The sequence below is a fragment of the Trifolium pratense genome, linkage group LG3, assembly GCF_020283565.1.
Source record: "Trifolium pratense cultivar HEN17-A07 linkage group LG3, ARS_RC_1.1, whole genome shotgun sequence".
In the NCBI taxonomy this organism is placed as follows: Eukaryota; Viridiplantae; Streptophyta; class Magnoliopsida; order Fabales; family Fabaceae; genus Trifolium; species Trifolium pratense.
This window is the reverse complement of record NC_060061.1, coordinates 42,600,469-42,618,946: the sequence shown is the minus strand read 5'-3', so window position 1 is coordinate 42,618,946 and position 18,478 is coordinate 42,600,469. Positions and strand designations below refer to the sequence as shown.

Below are 18,478 nucleotides of genomic sequence, written 5' to 3'. Positions count from 1 at the left end.
AATTTGGGCTAAATACATCAACTTTTGTTGACCCATTTTCCCTTATATTTCGGGACGGAGGGAGTATTAAATAGGCGGTCTACATTGGACTGCGGCTTTGCACAATTAAATCAAATCAACTCCGAATTTATTTCGCAACAATTGCTCGATTGCATTGACATGCTCCGCACCATGCATCACTAAACTCAGTTACATCAATAAAACTTGTGGCTACTGCAAGCCAGACACCAGTCAAACCATTTTCATTCAAAAGCATTTGTTACTTCACGAAAACCTCACTAGTTGTTGCACATTGATCATAAGCATAAGTGTTAAAGGACATGGTTGCAACTATTGACGATTTATCAAGATACCAAGACGAATATTTTGAAGTTTTCAGAAGTTTTAGCAAAAAGTTCAAAATAAAAAAGTAACACCATTGCATTTAGGAGTGACAATTGAGTAGAATTTAAAATCTCCTTTGAAATATTCTTTGATGAGAATGGTAAATGTGGTCCAAAAGGAAAAAAGATTTCTGAGAGATCTAAAAAAGCCGATCGTTCTTTTTTCCTGACAGATGGTTAGACCTTTTTCGTCGAAGTAGCTCCTCCGGAATCTAATGAACAACAATGATTACTTAGGATCAGTTTGCGAATTTGTGGCACCGTAGTAGAATGTTGTCACTAGAGAACTGATTACATCTTTATATGAGCTCCGTAGTCACTAGACCAACCACTAACTCACAAGTCCACAACTAAGGTTCAAATGGCTTCTATATATAACCAAAGTTGAAGTGTTACTATCCCTCAAAACAATAGATTCCAAAATAGACATACATTAATTTTTTCCCTTTAGAAAACATGAACTTTAAAAACTAAATCAGTCTTGTTTATCAGTTCAAACACACAAACATCTCCTGGTTTCAGTCCACTTTCACATGCAAACAATGACCAAGCGGCTGAAAAGCGACGGCCATGATTTGTAGTATCATAAAAACGGAGCAATTTCACATTACATCTGCAGCTTCACATTCTTATCCTTGTTCTCAATAACCCCTTTTAAACTTGGTACATACTGCATAGTATAATAGTATTATCAATCATCATAATTTATAATCATTCCATAACATATACTAATAAATGTCGTGTGTTTGAACTTACGTACCACCCGATTTTCTACCAGATTAATAGGCTTTATGAGAATTGTGAAAAAAGGATTGCTTGAGTTGAAATTTTTAGTTACTTCCTGAGCTTTAGCTCCCTTTGGCCAATTCATTGATGAAGCTGTTCTTTGACTAGTCTTCTTAATCTCACCTGCATATATGTGAGGAATGTATAACAAAGAGAGGAAACTTAGTATCATTTTGAATATTTTTCTCTAATAATTTGATTGTACATTATACAGAAAATGAAATTCATACATGTTACTTTCTTATGTGGTCGAGGAGAAACTAATGGCGACCTTTGTTTAGTCTTCTTCCGATTAAGCCATTCATCCAAAATCTCAACCGATTCGTCATCACTATGATCAACATTGTCCTTTGCATCCAGAATCTCAACTGATTCATCATCACTATCACCAACATTGTCATTTTCATCATCATCAGTGTCAGATGAAGGATCATATAGTCTATTTCTATCGCATTTTGACCAAGTATGAGTACATCGAACCTTTAGGTCACTAAGCAAAAAGGTGTCAAATAACTGATAACAGCTAACAAATCATAACAAACTTATAACTACTTTTTTTTCCTAGTAAAAAGTCACTTTTGTAACTTGAAATTAACCACAACTAGATTTGGTAGGGAAATTTTCGTAGCTAATCTGATATATTCTTGTAGTGAACCCCTTTAGGTCACTAAGCAAAAAGGTGTCAAATAACTCATCTAAATAACATTTTATATAGTATGGTAAAAGCTTAAATAGAAATGCTTACAAGTCTTTGAAGATTAGTTTGGAGGATGATCTTGAGAAACGGATTGGTAAGGTAGCATTACTCTGAGCCATGAATAGTGTTTGAAGTGTGTCCACTCTTCAATTCTCTAATAATGATGACATTGAAGCTATAGTACCCTCCCTCCAATGAAGTATTCAGGTTTAACTACATATTTGGTCCCTTACGTTTATTTTAGGTTTCAATTTGGTCCCTTACGTTTAAAAATTATCAATTTGGTCCCTTACGTTTATTTTAAGTTTCAAGTTAGTCCTTTCCGTTAGTTTTGTCATTAACACCGTTTGAATAGTACACGTGTCAGCGTGTCCAAGTGCCACGTGTCAGTCCACGTATGCAAATTGACTGCCACATGTGACAAAATTGACGGAAAGGACCAACTTGAAATCTAAAATAAACGTAAGGGACCAAATTGATACTTTTTAAACGTAAGGGACCAAATTAAAACCTAAAATAAACGTAAGGAACCAAATATATAGTTAAGCCAAGTATTTATGAGTAAGCAAATCTCTTTCATTCATTTTATTTTGGTTAGTTTCTTTCATTAATTTATTAATGGTTATAATTAAGCTACCTGCCTAATGTCATCATTACATTTCTCAACAATCAACAAAATGGTTCGCCTTTTCAATCTTACATTTCAATTACTAGTTATTTTTTTTAAAAAAAAAAATCAAAGGTATCTCTGCGAGCTGCAGAGACTAATCCCCTCGATGTAACTGAAATTCATTTAAGGGGTTGATATCTCCCAACAAATATTTCTCCATATGTACTAGTCAGGGATCGAACTCAGGACCAAATGGTTAAGAGACCCAAGTATCTACCACTTATGTCACACTATGTTGTATTTCAATTACTAGTTCTACTTGTGTTAAAAAAAAATATATAAAAAATAATTTAAGAAGCTAAATAAAATTATATGAAAACGCATGAACTAAAAAATATATCACACTAGAACTCCGACCATTGCGGTGCACGGGTCTAATTAGCTTAATATGTAAATAAAAAAATGTAATATTAAAAGGTATTTAAAAAAAAAAAAAAACTTTATTGTTAGCAATGCAGGTTTGATTCACACCATAGACAATTTTTTTTTTTTATATATTTAAAACTGCAATAGAAAAAGAGGGAAAATGAGCGGGGAAAAGATTAGGTTTAGGGTTATCGTATTGGAATAAGCTTAGAATATACTAGAACATCGACTCGTGCGGTGCACGAGTCTAATTAGTTGTAAGATATATGAAAATTTTTGAGTAACATTAAACGATAGTTCAATAATAATATTGGATAAATATTCATACAAAGGAAGGTACATTACGGAAGACTTCCTTATAGACCACATTCGAAGTCTTAGTCGTATCTTCACCGTCATCGTCGATGATCAATATTTTTAATCCTTCTCTAGAAGTTACTCTTAATCGCAACATACAGCTGACCATGTGAAAACACTAGCGACGAAAATATCCCAACATGCTTTAAAGATTGTCCCTGACTCTTATTAATAGTCATCACAAAAGAAATCATTAAAGGAAATTGTCTCCGTTAAAATTTAAAATGAATTTTTACGTCAGACAGTGTCAGAGAAAATCTAGGTATGAAAACCTGATCACCAATATTACTTCCTGAAATAATTTTTCCTTCAAGAGCACGTTTTCCCAATCTTGTAATAATAAGTCTTGTTCCATTGCATAATCCTAGTTTATGATTCAAATTCCTTAATAGCATAACAGGAACTCTAATTTTAAGCCTCAACTTGTGATTTAGGAGTCCCGAAGTAGAAATCGTGTTAAAAAATTCGAGAGTATGAACATTATCCACTGTTTGACCATCTACATTCTGTGCGAGTGGAGTATCATAACTCAAATAAGTTTTTTCTTCACCGGGAATTAAATCCAACATATAATCATTTATTGTGTCGACTATTGAATTTTTAGGAGCTAATATATCTCTATTTTGGAAACACGTTATATCTCTATTTTGGGGATATGTGTTTTCAATGATAGAAGCAAGAGGATCACCTGAATTTGGAATTAATAAATCTGATGGAATGTCAAGTTCTAAATCATCGTCGTTGTCATCTTCAATTTCTCCATCGCTAACACTCAAAACCCATTCAGAAAACAATTTTCTTTGATCCGGAAATGTTAGGATACATTGTTAGAAAAAAAAAACAAATGTGAATCAGTGATTTTTTTCGTAATTAATAATATAGTCGCGTTGATATATACCCGGAGTCAACTACTATTTGCATCAATTATTGCACATAATTTTAATCACAATTGGTATACTTGTCATAATGGTTGAAAATATTGCCTTGCACTGAAGGGTTGCGGGAAAAGGGAGTGGTAGTTTAAATATTAAATATTTGATTTATTAACTTATTTATTTTTAAAATAAAATCGGAATTGTACACAACTATAGGTACAAAGTATTCTAAGAATTCTTTAAGATGAACACAAAGAAAAGAATAATTGCAACAAAAAAAAAAACTTACATATTTTTCAAAAATATATGTGAATTTTTTTTTTGAAAAAGCCAAAGAAGATATATTAAAAATAGACACAAGCATGAGTTCTACGATACGAGCACATCACAGAAGTTAATCTGTCCCGATTCCTATACAAAACTTTGGATTGGTCAACAAAAATACTCTATATTGGTTGACTGTATATCGGTTGACAAGATCATACAAATGAATATTCACATTTTCTTTTATTATAGTATTTTTGGAACGAACATTTCAGTCAAACAAAAAAAAATAGAACAAACATTTTTCCCATCTTTTTCTTAGTTGCCATCACTTTTCTCTTCTTCTTGAAATACCGGTGAAGTGGTTTAGACTCAATTTTGGCCTGAAATCCCTCATTTAAATTGACAGTACATCATAATATCATGTACACATTCAATCCAGTCCACAAAACACATGACTCATCGGTGAGAGACCTATCAGGGTCTCCCACCCTAGAATCCGCCTAATATCACGTACACATTCAATCCGATCTACAAAACGCATGACTCATTGGTGTGAGACCTATCATGATCTCCCATCCTAGAATCCGACTTGCTGGCGGTAGCATTACTATGAGCCATGAATAGTGTTTGAAGTGTGTGCACTCTTCAATTCTCTAATAATGATGACATTGAAGCAATAGTACCCTCCCTCCAATGAAGTATTTATGTATGAGTAAGCAAATCTCTTTCATTCATTTTATTTTGGTTAGTTTCTTTCATTAATTTATTGGTTATAATTAAGCTACCTGCCTAATGTCATCATTACATTTCTCAACAATCAACAAAATGGTTCGCCTTTTCAATCTTACATTTCAATTACTAGTTTTTTTTTTTTTTAAATCAAAGGTATCCTTTACGAACTGTAAAGACTAATCCCCTCGAGATAACTGAAATTCATTTAAGGGATTGATATCTCCCAACAAATGTTTCTCCATACGCACTAGTCAGGGATCGAACTCAGGACCAAATGGTTAAGGGACTCAAGTATCTACCACTTGTGTCACACTATGTTGTATTTCAATTGGGAAATGCTCAATGTAGCGAAAACCGTTTCGCGAGAAAATCACGAACCAGGTGGCAAGACAAGTGCACAACTTAGCTACCACGCGTTTTGTTTCTTTCTCCAATTTTTTCAATTATTTATTTATTTCTTATTTCTTCTTCAACACCGCTTTAGTTTCCATAGTTCCATTTCCATGCTTCCATGGCATACAATTTCCAGATTTGGGTCTTGACTCAAATTCGAAGTGACTTTTAAGAATCTTGTGCTATATGGTGAAATGAAGGGGATATACAATTCTTCCTTAATGGCTTAATTTTATTATTTTCACTTTGGAATCAGAATTAAATAGAATAAATTTGTCATATTTGTGTTTCTGTTGGCTGAAAGCAACAAACATCTTAAATTAAGCTCCCAGAAACATGTGATGTTACACATCCATGGCCATTTATTCCTTTACTGATGATGAAATTCATAGACTTGGGGGTGGAAGTGGTGCTTTAAGCTTAATAGGGGAAAAAGTTGGAAGATGTTTGCAATTGGAGTGCTAAAAATCAGAATGGAAAAGAAACAGTCAAACGGTTAGTCAACCAAGCGTTTTGTTCCTTCGTGAAAATTTCGTGGGATTTTCTTCGCGATAAATAGCATAGCTCATTTCAATTACTAGTTCTAGTTGTGTTAAAAAAAATATAAAAAAAATAATTTAAAAAGCTAAATAAAATTATATTAAAACGCATGAACTAAAAAAATGTAATACTAAAAGGTATTTTAAAAAAAAAACTTTATTATTAGCAAATGATGCAGGTTTGATTCACACCGTAGACAAATTAAATTTTTTTTATATTTAAAACTGCAATAGAAAAAAAAGGAAAATGAGTGGGAAAAAGATTAGGTTTAGGGTTATCGTATTGGAATAAGCTTAGAATATACTAGAACATTGATTCGTGCGGTGCACGGGTCTAATTAGCTGTAAGATATATAATTATAAATTACGATATGATAATTGAAATAATATAAGGTATATGAAAATGTAAGATATGTAATTTTAAATTACGATATGATAATTGCAATAATATAAGGTATATGAAAATTTTTTAGTAACATTAAACGATAGTTCAATAATAATATTGGATAAATATTCATACAAAGGAAGGTACATTACGGAAGACTTCCTTATAAACTACATTCGAAGTCTTAGTCGTATCTTCGCTGTCTTCGTCGATGATCAATATTTTTAATCCTTCTCTAGAAGTAACTCTTAATCGCAACATACAGCTGACCATGTGAAAACACTAGCGACGAAAATATCCCAACATGCTTTAAAGATTGTCCCTGACTCTTATTAATAGTCATCACAAAAGAAATCATTAAAGGAAATTGTCTCCGTTAAAATATAAAAGGAATTTTTACGTCAGATAGTGTCAGAGAAAATCTAGGTATGAAAACCTGATCACCAATATTACTTCCTGAAATAATTTTTCCTTCAAGAGCACGTTTTCCCAATCTTGTAATAATAAGTCTTGTTCCATTGCATAATCCTAGTTTATGATTCAAATTCCTTAATAGCATAACAGGAACTCTAATTTTAAGCCTCAACTTGTGATTTAGGAGTCCCGAAGTAGAAATCGTGTTAAAAAATTCGAGAGTATGAACATTATCCACTGTTTGACCATCTACATTCTGTGCGAGTGGAGTATCATAACTCAAATAAGTTTTTTCTTCACCGGGAATTAAATCCAACATATAATCATTTATTGTGTCGACTATTGAATTTTTAGGAGCTAATATATCTCTATTTTGGAAACACGTTATATCTCTATTTTGGGGATATGTGTTTTCAATGATAGAAGCAAGAGGATCACCTGAATTTGGAATTAATAAATCTGATGGAATGTCAAGTTCTAAATCATCGTCGTTGTCATCTTCAATTTCTCCATCGCCAACACTCAAAACCCACTCAGAAAACAATCTTCTTTGATCCGGAAAGGTTAGGATACATTGTTAGCAAAAGAAACAAATGTGAATCAGTGATTTTTTCGTAATTAATAATATAGTCGCGTTGATATATACCTGGAGTCAACTACTATTTGCATAAATATCACATTGATATATATATATTTGCAGTAATACGATCAATCATACTCTTCAACATGAACAAACTTTTAAGTTCAGAAAGACATAAAAAAGTATATTATTCTTAGCATGTTTAGTTAAAAAAAGTAACTTTTAAGTCCAATGATTTTTTTCTTTCCGTAAAAAAAATACTAAGCAAATGGTTAACATGTTTAGTTAATTAGTAAAAAATATTGAATTAGGATAAAAAAATATAAATATTTTCGAAAAATAAAACACTAAGAAAATATATGATTTGATGATTTGCTAGATTTCTAAACAGCAATGTATGTCGTCATTAAAGTAAGTCGTCGTTAAAGTTTTAAATACGAATTCTGGATTACCGTAGCCTCTTCCTCAGAAAATCGGAGAGTTAATAAAAAAGGACCGGAATGAGTATTTTTTAAACACTGATCCACGATAGACTATTTTAAAAAGTGGTAGAATTTCACATTTTTAAAGTGGATAAGCGAGTTTAGTTTAGTTGGCAGGACATTGCATTATATATGCAGGGGGTCGAGATTTGAACCCCGTCATCTCACGTATCCATCATAAAGGGAAAATTTCTAGCCACTAAACTATTAGACAAAAAAAAATATTATACCTCCTTAGATTTTCATAAGAAAAAGTTCACATTCTAAAGTTTAGTGATGAAATAAGTAAAAATTTATTAGAAATTATTCCTTCAAAAAAATTAAACTCAGATTTTGTCAAATAATAATAATCATGGTTATTCATTATAAAAAAGAATTAGCTAGGGTAGTACTTCCAAACCGATTTATAAAAACTAAAAATCGTACAAAAATCAATTTTTTCTATAATGAAGTTGAGGATCAAACCCAAAACATCTAGGATACTATTTAAACTCCACATTGATAGATCAAATCTAGTATCTTGTACAAAAATCAAATTTTATTAGTTGTATTGTATCTTTGTTAAACCACTCGAATTGGATTTAATTTTTGATTCCCTTTTCTTCTTTTTATTTTTTATGATGGATTGTCTTTTTGAAGCTGAGCCAAACAACTTTTATTTTTATTTTTATAATGGATTGTCTTTTCAAAATTGAACCAAACAACATATATAAATATTAGTACTTGTTTATTTTTTATCAGTATGATATATTATATTAGTTTATATATTTTGTTTTTGGTGAAATAAGTATTTGTTATTGTAGTTTTTTATTTTTTAGTAATATTTATTATTTAAAATTAATTAATTCCTTAATTGTTTTCTAAATGTTATAAACATAATTGACCTTCTAAAAAAAATTGACCATTTGTCACAATAAAAAAATTGACCATTCATTTTTTCTAAGCATTAAATTTGATCATATCAAATTTTATTTTTTATTGAAGAGTCATCTAAAACTGAAACGAATTGCATATAAGTTTTTTTTAAAATTGAATAAATGTTATTGTCAAAAAAATTGAATAAATGTTTTGTCTCAAAACCTATTCAAACCGTACCGCGAATATTCAAGTAATAATTTTGTTTATTTTTCCATATATATAATAATGGATAATGGTGTCTTGACAAAAAATAAAATAATTAATGGATAATGGTGTAACATATTTTTTTTTGGGTCTTGCTAAGTGCTAACTAGTGCTCGGGGCACTAGTTAAGGAACTAAAAGAGAAAATAAAAGAGAAGTTATGTATTGAAAAAATAAAAATTTAGACTTTTCATGTGTTGACTGTTGACTACACAATACTCAAGTTAAACTTTCTACATTTGAATTATTAACTAGTGCCTCTGAGGTTGGTTCAAAAAAAAAAACTAGTGCCTCTGAGGTACTATTTAGCATTTGCCTTTTTTTTTATGCATAGACGAAATGACAAGTCATTGAAAACTTACACGCACATAGTGGAGGATCGGAAATCGAACTCCGATCAAAACGTCTGACACTTGCAATTTTGACATTTCTGACAATTGATCTTGGAGGATATACTCTAATAGAGAGATGATGGTGCACGCGGGATACATGGTAAAGATGACACCTAATTGGAGCAATCCATTAATTTTATCACACTCGTCAACAATACATTAAATATGGACATGAAAATCTGGAGAAGTATTAATTGAATGTCATTAACTAAAAATTCCTTTAATTGAGCAAATACTAAAACAAATTTCCTAAAATTAAGTAAACAGAGATATCGCATTGTTTTTTGTTAAAAAAACAAACAACTAGAGAGATATATAAAAACGGTACTTAAGTTGAGTGCCATATATATCCAAACCGTTTTTCAAAAGAGCAAGAACTCAAATATTTAAAAAAAAAAAAACAGAGCTAGAAGAGGATACAGAAAACAGGGGAGAAAGAATTCCAGGTGAGTAATATATATATGAAAATTATGATGAATTGTTGTTACATGAATGCAAATTTAGATTGTTCAAACTTCAAATGAGTTTTTTTTCATTATGGTTTTATGCTCCATCTTTTAATGGTTTTATGCAAATTTGAACAATCTATTTTCTCCTTTGTTATTGTTATTGTGATTATTGCTTAATCTCGATCGTTCAAAGAATTAAATCTGAACTTTTTTGTTTCTACAAGTATAGTTTTAGTTGAAAATGGGAAGAACATTGACATGCAAAGACTTCATTTGAGTCTATGATAATTGATCTTCCTATTTTTGACAGGGACATTATCCCTTCATTCTATGTTTTTTTTTTTGGTCATGCATTCTATGTTTATTTTAAACAAGTAGTTTTGTTCTATTCGGTAGGGATTTCGGTAGTATGCAGTGCTTCTGGGTTTAAACCTCATTAGCTATAATGTAACAAACAATAATTTTTTTAGGAAGTAAAAAATTTACGTTTTTTATAATAATTTTTGTGTTTTATGAAAGGATTCCAAAAAATTTCACTATGTGACAAAAATGTTTGAACTGATGAGATCTACATCTGTTCTGGTTTCAATATTTGTTTTTATTTTTATTTTTTCAGAAGTGAGATGAAACCAAACTAACTTATTTGGTTTGATCTAGTTGGCTGATTCGTCACGATTATAAAAATTATAATAAATTAATATTTGGATTCTCTGAGTACTCAAACAAACTAATATATTTAATGTGCTCTATGAGTGCGTTTGATCTCTTGAAAAGTAAAGCACCTGACAGGACAACTTGTTTGATTTTAAAATGTCCCCAGTCCTGGACAAACTGGGGGCCATGAGACAGAACAAAAACTGAAATTCTTTGACCACTAAACATGGTACATTCAGGTCAAAGGGAACCTATATTTTTTAAACAACTTCACAATACATGCATGTTGCATTTAAATAAAATAAAACCATACTACATCCCCAAAATCATAGTTCACCATCAAAGACAAATACATCCAACAGAAGGCGGTGACAGCGCAGAGAAAACAACAGACGAAGCAGATCAGCTGCGACAGCTAGCTTGGATTTATTTTGTTGACAAAGAAGAAGTGAAGAGTTCAGTTTGTCAGTTGTGTTACTGACTATGGTAGTGTTAGGTATTGGGTTGGGTTTTGAGTGAGGTGTCTGTGTTGGGCATGACCCTAGACTAAAAAAGATTATTAGTAAGAGGTTTGGTGTGGGCAATTCACCTATTTTTAAAATTGAAAACCGATAGTTAAAGCAAACTAATTCAATTTTCTTCGGTTCGGTTTTTTATCCGAGTTTTTTGGTTTAGTTTAGTTTGGTTTGTCGGCTTGGTCGGTTTTGTAGCTATTAGTCCGTTACATTTGCAGTTCCAAAGCTTGAAAATGACCAGCAGCTACATTGAGGCTATGAATTCCATTTTTCAATGTAATTTACCTCTTATACGACAATGGATATTCTCCAGGTACTCAATAATGTTTAATCTGTAATTTTTTATGCTTTCAAATTGATCGATGACCATTTTATGGAATGATACTACTCGACATTGCTAACAAATGATTCAACACTTTTCGACTGTTCATAATACACAAACCAAACAACATGTTCTTTAGCATAATTCATATTATCTTTACTATGTGCTATGCGTGCGTGTGTGTAGATGCGACTTAGTTTGTCTTTATTGTTTTTAGCTCACGCTTTTCTATCATATGCAGCGAAGTACATGAACTTCCATTGAATTATTATATACTTGGATAAAGATGGATGTCAAAAACTCTCTCCAATTAACGACTACTTCCGGTGCCTATGATGATGATGGACGTCCGAAAAGAACTGGTGAAATTCTCTGTACCATAATAAATAACCAACTCATTTTCTCTGTTATATACATGAATTTGAACATTGAAGATTTTTTTTATTCTGCAGGAAATTTAAAGAGTGCTGTGGCTCATATCATAACCGCGGTTATAGGTTCTGGTGTTTTGTCTTTGGCATGGAGTGTTGCTCAATTAGGATGGATTGGAGGGCCGATTGCCTTGCTTTGTTGTGCAATAGCTACATATGTTTCTTCATGTCTTTTGGCTGATTGTTACAGAAATCCTGATTCTGTAACTGGGAAAAGAAACTACTCTTTTATGGATGCTGTTAGAGTAAATCTTGGTAAGAACATATTAAACCCTTCACTATTTGCAATCACTACCAACAAATTATAACTTCAAATTGATTTTAATGCATTCAGGTGAGAAAAGGACATATGCGGTTGGTTTTCTTCAAATTGTGAGCTTGTATGTGACTTGTATTGCCTATGTAATTACCACAGCAACAAGTATGAGGTAATTCTCCTATTGGACCCCTCATCAAATTCAATTCCATATTCCTTTCCCAACAAGCTAATGACACATGTTTATGCTACTAATTAATACAGGGCTATTATGAGATCAAACTGTTATCACGAGGAAGGGCACAATGCTCCGTGTAAATATGGTGGTAATGTGTATATGATGTTGTTTGGACTAGTTCAGGTTGTAATGTCATTTATACCAGATCTACATAGCATGGTATGGGTTTCTGTTGTTGCTACAATAATGTCCTTTGCATACTCGTCAATCGGACTTGGACTTGGGTTAGCCACAGTCATAAGTAAGTGTCCTCTTCACTCAATTTCTGTCAATTAAAGATTATGCTTATTTGTTAATTTCAAGCCTCTTGATAATTAAAGCAACATCATATAACAACAAAACCCTTTTCTCACTAAATGAGTTGGCTACATAAGTCAAACAATGTTAGAGTGAATCACTAATTTAGTCCCAAAGTTATAGATGTTGAGTTTTATTGCATTAGTTTTTGGGGACCGGTCACTTTAGGTCATGAATATGAACTGTCATGAATCATTTGGTCGGTCAACCAATTGTTTAATTAAAGCGACATAAGAAAGAAAAATATTAGTATTCTAAAATCCATATCATGCTACTGTATTGATGCAGAAAATGGAAGATTTATGGGAAGTATGACTGGAGTACAGACTGCAACTGTTGCTGACAAAATCTGGTTAATCTTCCAGGCACTTGGTGACATTAGTTTTTCCTATCCATACTCAATGCTTTTTCTTGAGATACAGGTAATGAAATATTTCATATTCAAATTGGATACGTAAAGGGTGGTTGATATAAAGCAGACCGAAAAAAAACTACATCTGAAACAAATTATTGATTTTTGTTGATTAAAGGACACTCTAGAGTCTCCTCCAGCAGAGAATAAAACGATGAAAAAGGCCTCCATGATGTCAATCTTGATTACAACATTCTTCTACCTATGTTGCGGAGGCTTTGGATATGCAGCTTTTGGAGATGCTACACCAGGAAATCTCTTGACAGGGTTTGGGTTTTACGAGCCTTTCTGGCTTATCGACTTTGCCAATGTTTGCATTATCATTCATTTGGTTGGAGGATACCAGGTAAATAATGTAAATAAATTACTAATATACTCCTCCCGGTCTCATATATACGCAAAGATTCTTCTTTAAGGTTCATTGAATAATTGATGGATCTGGTCCGTAATACGGACCAGATATAACATGAAAAATGAATATTTACTTATATATGAGACCAGGAATATAGAACAATTATATTCACTGTTTTCTTATGTTACCTATTACATATGCTTCATTTGTATGATCTTCTCAACAGATATACAGTCAACCAATATATAGTACTATTGATAGATGGTGTTCAAAAAGATTCCCCAAGAGTGGCTTTGTGAATGATTTTCACAAAGTGAAACTTCCTCTATTACCTGCTTTTAAGATCAATCTATTCAGGTTTTGTTGTAGAACAAGCTATGTGATTTCAACAACAGGACTTGCAATTTTATTTCCTTACTTCAACCAAATCTTAGGAGTATTAGGAGGCATAAATTTTTGGCCATTGGCGATATATTTTCCAGTTGAGATGTACTTTGTACAGAAGAAGATTGAAGCTTGGAGTACACAATGGATTGTTCTCAGATTATTTAGCTTTGCTTGCTTTCTTGTCACAGTGATGGGATTTATTGGGTCATTTGAAGGAATCATACGTGCTAAACTTAGCTAAAAAAAGGTTTATGCACATTATCACTTGCCAATGGTTATTTTATTTTGGTTATAGAGTGATTCCTGTAAGTTTGTTTCATATCATGTAATATTAGTGTTTTCCAGAGTTAGAAACGTATTAAGCTATGAAATAATTCGAGTTGCTTGATGCATCATTATCTTCAAAGAAAAAGTTCCACCAAAAGTTTTAATTATCATTGTACTAGCTATTTTTTGTTTGCTTATATTTACATTTTATATATTTTGGTAGTTTTTTGACAAAATATATTTTGGTAGTTATATTAAAAAAAAAAGTGTAAAATTTGGTATGATACAAAAGATGCAAAGTGCAGAAGTATTGAACATGTACTTGTTACGTGGTTCGATTCCTAGGCAAAAAATCTACTAAAAAGGAGATAGAGAAGATCTTGAGGTACAACGTCGGAATTGCTTACTAAATACGTAGAAAATGGGCACGGGGCCTAACAAATAATATAAGAAATTCACAGTGCAAAACAGCACGAACAATCAATCCCCTTTAATGATTTTGCGGGGTATACACTTAGCTAGATGGTGTTCTAGATCTAAGTCTGAGAGTATGTATGCATGTATGTAGAATGGCGTGATCATTTAGAGATAATAGGGGTCCTGTATATAAGCTAGGATACAATGGTCCCAGGCGAGACACCCTCTCCTGCATCCTGGAGCCACTAACTCCATTATTCTAGGAGTTTTAGTTATCCCACGTGAGCTATAACTTCGGTCTTATCTTCTCAGGGTTAGGGATATTTCGTTGATACCCTAGGCGAGTATCTTAACTTAGTCTTTTTGGGCCTCCTCTAAAGTGGCCCGTTTGGGCGTATTGGGCTTAATCGAATGGTACCCCGATATTTTGTTTGGTACACATTCAAATCGTAACTAAAGCCTTTTTGCTAGACTTCAACCACCACCGAGATATAGTTTTCACCTTATCAAGAGGCACCTCGACCGGTACTTGCTTGTGAGCAAAAACTCCATTATTTTTTTCTTTCCAAATGATCCAACAACTAGTCAACCACACAACTTGAATACCCGAATGAACTTCTTTGCCAAACACAAAAGAATTACAAAATTGCAAAGCATGATTCAACAATAATTAGTTTATATAAAATTTACGGTATTCCAAAATTTTCTTCCTAATGGCTTGCTTATGTTCAACAACACTGATAATGAGTTGATTATTTTTTATTTCAGAACCTGAAATTGCGCATAGGACAATTGTATAATATGTAAGTAATTTTGAGTATGGTATAACTTTTTGAATTAAAGTTTGCACCCCAGAACCAGGGTCCTGGCTCTGCCACTGGTTTAACAGCCTCCAAGCAAAGGTCGACATCTTCAACGGGACAACCTTATTCCATATAACCTCTTTATCCTCGTACATCATAGAAGGGACAACATGAGATAATAATTGATAAGTGCATCTCACTGAATATTCAAAGTCAGGGTCAGGTAGTCAAATTCACTTATCTTGGACGTTGACCTGCAAAAAATACATGTTGCAAAATACCACCACGCTACCTAACCAACTCCTGCAAAATACATGTTGCAAAATAGCACAACGCTCCCTAATCAACTCCTCCATTCAAGCAAAGAGACGCCTACGCCATCTCTCACCCTCATCCTCCACATTTTAATAAAGAATTTTTTTATAAAAGTTTCAAATGAAAAATTGATTTTTTTTTTACAATCAATGAAAAATTGATTTAAATAGCTTATCTTGTAATGTCGCTTTAAATATTTCATCATTTAAACCATTAGATTTGGTTTAGTGATGAGAGATTTGGGTAGTATGCATGAGGTCTTGGGTTCGATCCTCATTGACGTTGTAAACAAAAAAAAAATCATCATTTTGTAAAAATAAAAAAATGATTTTTGTGAAAAGGGTGATCGTATCCGAATCAATCCAAAAGTAAAACCGCAAACCGAAGACAATAAAAACCAAAACTACATTTAATGTGAACCGCACGGATCATTTTTCTTCTAAATCGCGTGGTCTGGTTTGCAGTTTTCATTTCAGAAAACCAAACCCGCAATATTTAACTTAACTCTATCTACTAGTAGCAATCAACCTATTACCTAGTCCAACTTAGGAAGTCCAACCTAAATTGAGTCATAAAACAGTAGGCTGTCAAAACATATCATTTCAAGCGATCCAGAACTATATTGCTGGTATTAAAAATAAATTCTTATGTATATCCAATTTTGTATATGCATAATCATGTAAACAATAAATTAAAATTTGCTAAACCGCACAAATCGAACCATCCCTAACCTCATTGGTTTGGTTTGGATGAATTTTTAAAAATCAACCGAATTAAACCGAACCGCATACATTTTTATCTCGCTGTTAGGAAACCGAACCAAACCGCACCGCACTACGACACCCCTAATTCAAACCCAGGTCCAAAATGGACTGAAGTTGTTATGAGAGATTGCCTAATAGGAGGGAATCTATTGATCATGGCATAATGAGGTGTGAATGTGTGATGCGCCTGAGAAGTGTCCAGTTGAGAAAGAGATGATATATAGTACCTAGAAATATTGGTTAAATCTTCCCAGACTTTTTTTCTCTCTTACTATATTCTGTATTTGCTACTTGTAATTTACAGGCTGTGGTTTTCCACCATTAATATATTGAGTTTACTTTTCTATATGAGTAAACTATCAAATACCCCCTGGAATTTTAAAATTCGTCAAATACCCCATGAAATTTGAAAATAGGCAAATGCTCCCCTGAAATTTTAAAAAACCACTCAAATTGCCCCCTGGCGTGGACTCTGACTGGTACCGCCGGGGGGCAATTTGATTGACTTTTAAAAATTTCAGGGAGTATTTGCCTATTTCCAAATTTCATGAGGAAATGTGACGAATTTTAAAATTTCATGTTTACTCTTTCTATCTTTGTATATTTCATGTGCTAACTAACAAATGCTTACGTAACAAAATACTCCCTCCGTCCCAAAATATAAGCAAAAGTAGGTCAACAAAAGTGAATGTATATGGACTAAATTTTAAACCAAATTCATCAACTTTTGTTGACCTATTTTTGCTTATATTTTGGGACGGAGTAGTACTAAAATAGTTTAAATTTAGGCACACACAAGGCACAACAAATGACCTATAAAATACAAACATAAGTTAATTAATACACTTAATATATGGAGATGAAAATCTGGAGAATTGATTAATTAAATGTCATTAACCAAAATTTCCTAAAAATAAGATAACAGAGATATCTGATGATTTAAAAAACAAAGAGAGGGATATAAAAACGGTACTTGAGTGCCATATCCAACAGTTTTCCATAAGAGCAAGAAACTCAAAGTTTAAAATTAGAAAATAAAATATAAAAAACAGAGCTAGAAAGGGGATAAAGAAAACGGGGGAGAAAGAATTCCAAGTGAGTAGTGTTTATGAAAATAAATGTGCATTGTTTGATTAAACTTAAACTATGAATTGTCGCATGCAAATTTATTTACATTGTTCAAACTTCGAATGAGTTATTTTTCAATATGGTTTTATGCTCCATCTTTTCTCCTTTGTTATTGTCATTGGTATTAATATTACTTAATATAGTCCCATAAATCTTAGCTCAACTGGCAAAAAATGCCGAAATTGTTAGGCTGGATATCGTGACCCGGATTCGAACCGGGATCTCACAAGTCACAATTATGTGAGTTTAATTTCAGTGGATTTACCACTTCATCTAAGACAAAAAAAATTACTTAATATATTATAAAATGTTACACCATCACAAATTCACAATTACAGTGGATTTAGATTTCTGCGGTCAAAACTCAGAAGTGACAGCAGGGGTTAATCTCGATCATTAAAAGAATTAATTCTGAACTTTTGTTTTATAAGGATAGTTTTCGTCGTAAGCCAGAAGATATGGATCCTCTCCAGTTTTTTTATAATCATTTCTCCCTCATTTATTTTTTCTTCTAATCCAATGGTTAATTAAGCCACAAAATAAAATTAATAAAAATAAAAAAAAGTATTTGTACCAAAAAAATAAAAACAGAGAGAGGAAGTGTTGGATGAAAGGTTTTTTTTTTTGAAGGAAGTGTTAGATGAAAGGTTAACATCATGGCAGCATGATGAGGAACATGAGACTTCATTGTGTTTGTGTGAGTCTAAGATCTTCCCATTTTGGGCCCAGGCATTATTCCTTCATTTTAAATTTTAATTTAAGTCACGATCTAAATTCATATCTGATTGGCTCTAATATAATCGAGAAAGATTATTGTAGAAAGGAAAAGAAAAACTTCATTTGAATTTACTGTTTTACATTTTTTTATAATAAAAGGATTTCAAAAAATTCACTATGTGACTAAAAATATACTAAATAAAAATATTATGATAACTAAATTAATTAAAAAATGGAAATATGGATCTCTCAATCATTTTGTTTTTTCTGAAATGGAAATATGGAATCACACCAACTAGTAACCGATCTGGTTGA

The 18,478-nt window shown here is 32.2% G+C and overlaps 1 protein-coding gene and 1 pseudogene across 2 annotated transcripts; one reads left to right on the top strand and one right to left on the bottom strand.

Moving 5' to 3' along the window:
* Positions 1–817: 817 nt before the first annotated feature.
* On the bottom strand, positions 818–1,985 carry LOC123915145 (annotated as a pseudogene).
* A 7,557-nt stretch (positions 1,986–9,542) lies between these two features.
* Positions 9,543–14,183, top strand: LOC123912856 (probable amino acid permease 7). Of its 2 annotated transcripts, XM_045963431.1 has the most exons (9): positions 9,543–9,885; positions 11,276–11,370; positions 11,621–11,741; positions 11,832–12,065; positions 12,145–12,238; positions 12,331–12,545; positions 12,890–13,023; positions 13,132–13,359; positions 13,592–14,183. In XM_045963431.1, exons 3-9 carry the CDS (start codon positions 11,666–11,668, stop codon positions 13,991–13,993), a joined length of 1,383 nt encoding a protein of 460 aa, XP_045819387.1. In that variant the 5' UTR covers positions 9,543–9,885; positions 11,276–11,370; positions 11,621–11,665; the 3' UTR covers positions 13,994–14,183. The 2 variants fall into 2 exon arrangements, with proteins under 2 accessions (XP_045819387.1, XP_045819388.1); XM_045963432.1 differs by lacking the exon at positions 11,276–11,370.
* The last annotated feature ends 4,295 nt before the right edge of the window (positions 14,184–18,478 follow it).

Excerpts from the sequence above, each read along its gene's own strand:
- LOC123912856 (XM_045963432.1), top strand. The coding sequence starts at position 11,666 with ATGGATGTCAAAAACTCTCTCCAATTAACGACTACTTCCGGTGCCTAT. Across the intron at positions 12,066-12,144 it reads TGCTGTTAGAGTAAATCTTG|GTGAGAAAAGGACATATGCG; the intron begins GTAAGAACATAT and ends TAATGCATTCAG. Across the intron at positions 13,024-13,131 it reads TGCTTTTTCTTGAGATACAG|GACACTCTAGAGTCTCCTCC; the intron begins GTAATGAAATAT and ends TGTTGATTAAAG.